Raw genomic sequence first — 8,278 nt, forward strand, 5'->3', positions numbered from 1 at the left:
TCAAATTAATTTCTCTACTAATTGGAATTTTCTCTTACAGCTTGAGCCTAAGTGTGTCGCAGGATACCCTCTAGGTGACAGTTCTTGATTACTTTTTGCTAAATAATTCGTTCTTATTGCGAAATAGGAGCACTATTTATCAGTCTGTAATAAAAGACGTGAGCAAATTCCGTCTTTTTTAAAGACAAAAATTTTTGAAGCGAAATACCCAAAAAGAAGTTTGTAAAAAGAAAGTTGTTGGTAGTTTTACAACCTGGCCGGAGTGCGAATGCAGCATCTTTGCTCCCATTTGTGTTTCGACGACTTCGAACTGCGAAGGAAAATATGGACGATTTTCGAAGACTCGATCAGACATACCGACCTGATCAAAGACAGGCACTTGGATCAGCTGCTGATGTGTGCAATATATGTGATCTGCAAAGCAGGAAACATCACCAAAATGACCGACTTGTTTGCCGTAATCATGAAATTTTATCGGCTGCAGCCGCAAGCTTCCAGCTCAGTCTACAGGGATGTTTTGATCGAGACTACCAAAGGTATACGCAAGCTTTCTGCCCGATTGCTGTGCTGAAAAACCATTTTGCAGATGGAGACCTAATTTCCGAAGTTCGGAGTGATTTGATCCAGTTTTACAACTCTGTGTATGTAAAAGTGATGCGATCCTACGCGGTTAAGTTTCAGCCCAATTCGGACCCAAAGGTAACTACGTTTATTCATGGCAAGTCGCGTTTTGAAGCTTCATTTTTCCAGAACTCGATTCTTCTGAGCCCGCTTCCAGCCAGCAGGAAAAACCTGTTTGCCTCCAATTTGCAAGTGGTTGGGAACGTTTTCGTGAAGCCTTTGGAGACGGCCACAACGCAAAGCGGGTCGACTTTCAATTACTACTTCAGCCGCAGCCCTTCTAAAGTAAGTTAAATTTTGCATTTGAGACGGCATTTAGCACAGCCGATGTTGCAGGATCTAATGAACATAAACCGAGCAATCAACAGCAACGGGATTCAAGGGAAAAGGTTACTGATTGATGAAGACGGAAATATGCCGAACAGCAAGCGGATTTCAAATAGAAAAGTCCAGTCTCTAGTGGAGGACCGGCAGCGGCAAAACGCAAGCGAGTAACCCGAGTTTTAGTGTATTTTTACGTTTCAATCAGTCGTGTTAAAGTTCTTTTATATTTTATTCTGCTAAGGTTGATTGGCACGAAACAGGAGCCCATATTTGCAATATGATTTTACTCTTCGCCCATCGATCAGGAGTTCATTTTCTAGTTCGATTCCATTTGCAATTCAAAATTGCTGGTTTTCATTGATTCAGGAAACTTTTGAATTTTACTCAGAGAAGTTATGGGCCTGTTGCGTTGTTTTAGTTTATTTGATCTCAGGAGGGTGGCCATGCTCCTCTGCAATTTGTTAACGGAGAGATTGTAGCGCGAACACACCGTAAGAGATTTCAAATATTATGGCAAGTTTGTGGGTTTGGCGAGTTTAATCGTTCGTTTGTGAACTCGCCAGATTTCAACTGTAATTAATTCAACAAATAATTGTTTTGCTATTTTCATACACTAACAGATGAAGGCGCGAGTGAATGAAGCCTCTTTGCAGTCTAATAAGTGCACTTGAGGGATGCAATTGTGATTAAAAACCACCTCCATTTAATCTTTTAGCGCCTTCGGCCACTCACGTCTGCAAATAGTATTCCTAAGGTTTTTTATTTATTGACCCTGTACAGGACAGGGTTCTTTTTATGCTACCTTTATGTGGAGTAAGATTGTGTTGACTTTTTATTACTAATGAGGTAACTTTAGTTTTGCGGTAGTTTAAGCGGCGCATCGCTGTAACTTTTAGGTTTACAATAAACTAGTAAGTTGATATTCCCAAACCTGCGTTTCCCATGCCGACTTTTGAGTGCCCAAAAAAGGGTGGCGCAAGATTATTGCAAAATTTCATGTTTTCCGTCCCGTTTTTGCTCATTTCTCGGAGGCACAATGAGCAAGAACGCTCATTTGTACATCATTCTAGAGAGAAATAAGTGGCCTTTTCAGAAAGTGAACCATCGATAAGAAAATGTTGGCAGTTTTCTCAAAAAATGCTTGAATTCAAGAAGTTTTTTTGAAGCCGTGGTCTATCGGAATGTCTTCCTGACGTTTCGTCCACAACTGCGGTGGACATTTTCAAAGGCGATGAGACAGTGGGCGAAGTGATCTCCCGTGCTTTCCGACTAAGAATGATGTTCATTCCGATAGACCACGGCTTCAAAGCCCGGAAAACATTTATAAATGTAATCTGACCGGCCGTGAAAGCCTTCATAGTTTTTTTGAGTTGCAAAACCCACTTGAACATGACGCTGCTTTTTTCAAAGTTTCCCAAGAACCATTCGTGCCACAGAATTCGTTTTGGCATCGTTGGATAGAGAATTGAAAAGTCCATTCAGTCGTAACAACGTGAGTGAGAATTTCCAATTTTCACGCTAAAAACTTGGTCAAAAAAAATTATTTTTGCGGTAGTTTGAGCGGGCCTGTGACTCCGTTTTACAATAAAGCAATAAGATGGTCAAAAATCATCAAAATTTCACTCACACCCATCCGCCAGTAATTCATTACTTCCCATGGAACATTTTCCACACCAAATCTGTACTTCTCCACTTTCGAAGAAATCAACAACCTTCGTTGCCTAGAAACCGTCCCTGGTGACGTGTTTCCGGATCCACGTAAACCTGATCGACCAATCGCTTGTCGACTCTTTGAATACGTTCAATGTGCCATGGCAACGGGTAAATACAAACGCATCAACTTTGAAATCAGCTATCAGTGAAGCAGTATTTATTGCAATTGAAGTTTTAAATTAACCGGGTTTTACTCGTTCGTTTAGGAAAAAGTGGCTCATTTGTTGGAAGTGGGTGTCGAAGGATTGAAGGACCCGAAAAGTGACTAAACTAGAAAATTAGCTATTGTAAAAAATGGCTTTTTGCCATAGAGCAAGTGAAATAATTATTTTGCCGGTCTCTCGAGACAGCGGCTTTAGCAGAGCAGCCGCAGACCCAACCATCGTCGTTGCGAAGGGGTGCGGGGCCCGTCGTGCTTCTTCCAGCGCACGGGCGCAGGCGTTCTTCGAGCGACTCGCCCCAACCAGCCCGGGCACCTGTTACTCGCTTGTCGCAGTTCCATCGTTCTTCATTGTTCGTTTACCGGCCGGTGAAATCACAAAATCCGTTCGTTTCAATTGTATCCAGTATCGTTCGTGCGTTCTGCAAATCGAATATTTTGTCGCAACATGTCTGAACAAGCCCAAGAGAATGCCGCCCCCGTCGTAAACGGTGAGCAAAATGGCGAAAGCAAAGATAAGGAAGTAACGGAAAATGGCACAACTGGCGAAACTGCCGAACCTGTTGCCGAGACGGAAAACGAAGCGCCCAAAAAAGAGATGAGGGCGGTCGTTTTGACCGGTTTTGGAGGCCTCAAGTCGGTGAAGATCCTCAAAAAACCGGAACCCACGCTCAATGAGGGCGAGGTGCTCATCAGGGTGAAGGCCTGGTAAGTTCCCTTTCACTTTTCAGTCAAGTTTCTTCAGTTTTTTGAAGTTTTCCAGTCCAAACCTACAGAAATCTGGTTTTTTTCTGCCTTGAAATTCCCAGAATTTGCCAAATACCCATTTTTTCCTTGCACGGTATTTGAAGATTTAGTAGTGCTTTTAAGCGCACAAACATCCATTCGAGGAATGTTGGAGCATTTGTATTTTTACGCTGCCATATGGCGAGAGGCGCTGATTGAAAGAGGGCGATCGATAAGTGAGGCGAACCCTCATCTCCCTAATGGGATGAAATCATGAAATACGAGGTGTGGGCAAATTCGATAACTTTCGTTTTAGTCAAACTGCTCGTTTTATTACTATGAGTTTGCACAGTTTATAGTTTTTTTCTGCGAAAACGGTTTCTTTTAAATAGTTTTTAAAGGGACTTTTGCACTCTTCAGGTCGGGGAATCACAAAACACAAGTTTCTTCCTTTGCTGGGCAGCATGAAATTCTTCGGGTTTTCTTTGAAGATTTCCTACAGACCGTATGATTTTTCGGGTAATTAGAAGATCAACTATCGGTTTTTCAGTGGTTTTTTTTAGATTTTTCTCAGGCAGTTTTTTGCCACTTTTTGTTCATTTTTAATCGTCTGTATTTTCTTAAAAAGTAATTTTTTTTGAGCAAGTAACATTTAATTCTCGAATTTTTTGTACAACAATCTTGCAACAGAGCATAAACGGGAATTGCTGAAGTTTCTTCTTTTGCTGGGCAGCATGAAATTATTCGGGTTTTCTTTGAAGATTTCCTACAAACCGTATGATTTTTCGGGTAATTAGAAGATCAATTATCGGTTTTTGAGTAGTTTTTTTAGAGATTTTTCTCAGGCAGTTTTTTTCCACTTTTTGTTCATTTTTAATCGACTGTATTTTCTTAAAAAGTTATATTTTTTGAGCAAATAACAACATTTAATTCTCGAATTTTTTGTATAACAATCTTGCAACAGAGCATAAACGGGAATTACTGAAGTTTCTTCCTTTGCTGGGCAGCATGAAATTCTCCGAGTTTTCTTTGAAGATTTCCTACAAACCGTATGATTTTTCGGGTAATTAGAAGATCAACTATCGGGTTTTCAGTGGTTTTTTTTAGATTTTTCTCAGGCAGTTTTTTGCCACTTTTTGTTCATTTTTAATCGTCTGTATTTTCTTAAAAAGTTATTTTTTTTGATCAAGTAACATTTAATTCTCGAATTTTTTGTACAACAATCTTGCAACAGAGCATAAACGGGAATTGCTGAAGTTTCTTCCTTTGCTGGGCAGCATGAAATTATTCGGGTTTTCTTTGAAGTTTTCCTACAAACCGTATGATTTTTCGGGTAATTAGATCAATTATCGGTTTTTGAGTGCTTTTTTTGAGATTTTTCTCAGGCCAGGAGATTTTTCTCAGGAATTGTTGAAACCCGATAGGGTTGCGACTTTCTCGTCTTTTGTGTCCGTTTTGTGCTTCTTGCTTTTTTTAATCCTCTCCTTTCTATTTTTTTCTCAGCTTTTTTGTAAACCCTTGTTTTTCCAATGCAAAAGTCGTTTTTGACACATTTTTCAACTCGTAACGAGTAAAACGTTAATTGATACGACATATTTTTATTATATAAAACAGGGTGGTTTAAAAGGAAATGTCTGAAGCCCATTTACAATTCGCACTCTCTCACGCGCTTTAAATCGATGAGTTTTCTATCATCTTCACATTTTGCGCCTTTTTTCCACTTTTTTTGTCAACCGTGTTTTTCCAGTACAAAAGTAATTTCACACATTTTTTTAACTACCAAAGGAGGATAACACAAATTGGGATCAGATACAGGGTGTGCCAATTTTCACGAAAAATTTGACAATTTATTCGCATTTTTCAATCCTTTAAATTGATGCCTTTTTTATTATCTTCACCATTTTTATGCTTTTTTCTCTTGATCTGCTCATTTCTATATTTTTTCCAGCTTCTTTATAAACCATATTTTTCAATGCAAAAGTCGATTTAGACACATTTTTTAACCAGCAAAGGACGATAACACAAATTGGGATCAGATACAGGGTATATCAATTTTCACGAAAAATGTGACAATTTATTCGCATTTTTCTGTTAGTTTATACAGAGTGTTTTAAAATTACTCTGCGGAAACCCGCTACAATTCGAACTTTAAATTGGTACATTTTCTATCATCTTCCCACATTTTTGCGCCATTTTCTCAATTTTTCTGGCTTGTTTGGAAAGCGCAGGTATGTTTCAAAGCAAATGCCGTTTTAAGCACCTTTTTTGTCTTAAACAGCATAGACAACGATGATATTGTATACATATTGGCATTTTTTCATTAGATTATCCGGAGTGTTTTTTCACTTTTTTCTCAAAATATTACGTTTCTCATCAATTCCCTTCAAAAGCTCTATTGAAGATTATCGGAAACTTCCATCGCAACTTGCTAGAGCAATTATTCCATAAATAAACGTTTTTTTGAAGTATTAAACAAATGTCCATATTAATTAAGCCACTTATTGTGGTTGATTTTAAATTCCTTTAACGCGATAGTGATATCAAAGGTCGTAGTAGCCTGGCGAAAAATATAAATATTGAGCTATCAGCGCTTCGATAAAATCATTAATAATTTACAATTGTTAATGTGGAAAGTAGAATTGGGCAAATAGTTGGATGGAAAAAGGCAAAAAACTCACAAAATAATTAATGAATAACTAGAAACTGTTCCTCCCAGCAGGTGTTTAAGAACTATAACACTTAAGTGCATTATAATTATCATCTACATTCTCAGCGATTTAAAGCCTTCATGCTTCTTAGGGTAAGGATACAAATCTACCTTGAGAGCGGTTATTAACATCGTTTTAGACTAAGTTCTTGCAGGATGTGTTGCGCTGTTCGAGTACCATCAGCGGACCTACTAATGTGATTTTTATTGTTTATGAACCTTGTAAAAGCGAGTTCATGGGATGCATATAATAATAATAATAATGTATAAATTTTCGCAACCCGATTGTGATTGTCACTAAGTAAATGATTTGAAAATAAACTGCAGTGATAAGATAAGGTTCTAAGGCAAGTAATTAAAAGCATTGTTATGTCGATAATGGTAAACTCATCAATAAAGCAGACAACTAATTGGCATGCGAAGTGTAACGCATAAATCAGCATGAAAATGTTGCAGTTGATGCCTTTGTGCACTTATTTTTCATGCAAATCGACATCGATTGGCGTGGGTGGATTTTATTTAACATAATGTTATCGGCGATTTGATTCGACCGTTCCTTCCAGCTGGCGTGGTTCCTCATTTGCTATGATTTCCTGAATAATGCTGCTAATATCCTGCCTAGATTGGAATTGTATGTGTTGTGCATCTTGTTCGAAAAATGCCATTCAATGACCGGATGCGCTTCTGGTAATAACGGACTTGCAGCAGCCTCGTTGTTAAATTTTTAATAATTCCCAGCAAATCCAAATTGAAACAGTTTGCCTAAAAATTGATTCATTCATATTTTCTTTATCTGTTCGGAATTCCTCAGCGCATTTCGTTATGTGACCGGATCGGTAATCTTAACTGACAGGGCCGGAAGTACTAAATAACTGCATGACAAGGGCACTTGGTTCTGATGGGTACCAAAAATAAAATATCAGTAGTTGTCTGGCGATCAGTGTTGAAGATCTTCATTTATTAAATGTGAAGACGGGCTTCTGGATTTTATTATCATCGTTGGCGTCACCGATTTGCCTTTCAACTCACATCCAAAACTCTCACTTTAATTGAACCCGACGCTGTCAATCTCGCTTTTTCTCTGCCTCCAAGAGTGTTATCACAGATGGTTTATCTTTGGGCCAATCACGCGTCGTGTTGTGTTTAAAAACACTCTAGATGGAACGTTTTCCATTAAGAAAAACTGGTGGTTTTTTTGCCCAAAAGGTTTCAATTGTGCTCATAAGCAGAGCGTTTGCAGCAGTTCTCGCACCAAAACCCATTAAATTTTACAGATGGAAAGTTTCTTGAATAAAATTCAAAACGGTTGCATACCGAGCCCAGATTTCTGAGCGTTGTACCAATGTGAACAAAATGTGCCGAAACTTCGTTCATTTACTTCATTTCACTTTATTTAAAAAATCTTATTTTTAACCCCACTGAAAAAAATTTTACATATGAATTACAGTTGAGTCCGGATATAACGAACTTGAAAAATGAACTAAAACTGGTTGTGTGGTGTATTTTATTTCGTTATTTTTACCTTTTACAGAGTAGTAGCAGTTAGTAGGTATGACTAAAAAGAACACAAAAAGATAAACAAAATTCAATTTGAAATCTACTTCATAGTCTGTAATTTTTGTTTGTACATTTCTGCTGCAAAAATAGATGTTATTTATGTAGTTTTCAAGATCACAAAAAAACTCCCAGATATGATTAGGAACTTGGCGTGATTGTAGAAAATTCCGAGTTTCTGACACTTTTTTTATCATTTCAGAAACAGCGTTAGTGTCTACAGTAGAATACGTTTCACCTAAATCGTAATCTTTCTCATTATCGCTTAAAGCTGTAGATGAGGTTTCGTAGTCTATAATTTGCTCATCGGTCAGCTTTTCTCTTGTAAGAATGCCATTACCAATGCTCACATATTCGAAGAAATTGAAATCACTCAATTTGGTTTTAACTTGTTCTTCGGCAACATTGGGACATCTTCGTCTGTGTCATACTCGTAGTCAGAGTCTTTATACTTTTCTAACCATTCGTTAAGT

The 8,278-nt window shown here is 38.0% G+C and overlaps 2 protein-coding genes across 3 annotated transcripts in view; both read left to right on the forward strand.

Moving 5' to 3' along the window:
- The window catches only part of LOC109542330 (retinoblastoma-like protein 2), a 5,824-nt gene extending 3,949 nt beyond the window's left edge, over positions 1–1,875 (forward strand). The window contains exons 14-17 of one of the 2 annotated variants that reach the window (XM_019911523.2): positions 245–536; positions 587–699; positions 751–906; positions 958–1,875. In XM_019911523.2, the coding sequence (XP_019767082.1) occupies positions 245–536; positions 587–699; positions 751–906; positions 958–1,116 (720 nt within the window). In that variant the 3' untranslated portion in view covers positions 1,117–1,875. Of the gene's footprint in view, positions 1–244; positions 537–586; positions 907–957 lie in introns of both variants that reach the window. The other variant, XM_019911522.2, reaches the window with a different exon arrangement.
- A 1,172-nt stretch (positions 1,876–3,047) lies between these two features.
- Positions 3,048–8,278, forward strand: part of LOC109542324 (synaptic vesicle membrane protein VAT-1 homolog-like) — a 30,293-nt gene continuing 25,062 nt past the window's right edge. Inside the window, exon 1 of the mRNA XM_019911513.2 lies at positions 3,048–3,526. Within this exon, the coding sequence (XP_019767072.2) occupies positions 3,267–3,526 (260 nt within the window). The 5' untranslated portion in view covers positions 3,048–3,266. The remainder of the gene's footprint in view (positions 3,527–8,278) is intronic.

This window comes from Dendroctonus ponderosae, unplaced genomic scaffold, assembly GCF_020466585.1.
Source record: "Dendroctonus ponderosae isolate FM_Combo_2020 unplaced genomic scaffold, Dpon_F_20191213v2 Dpon_F_20191213_6, whole genome shotgun sequence".
NCBI classification, from domain to species: domain Eukaryota; kingdom Metazoa; phylum Arthropoda; class Insecta; order Coleoptera; family Curculionidae; genus Dendroctonus; species Dendroctonus ponderosae.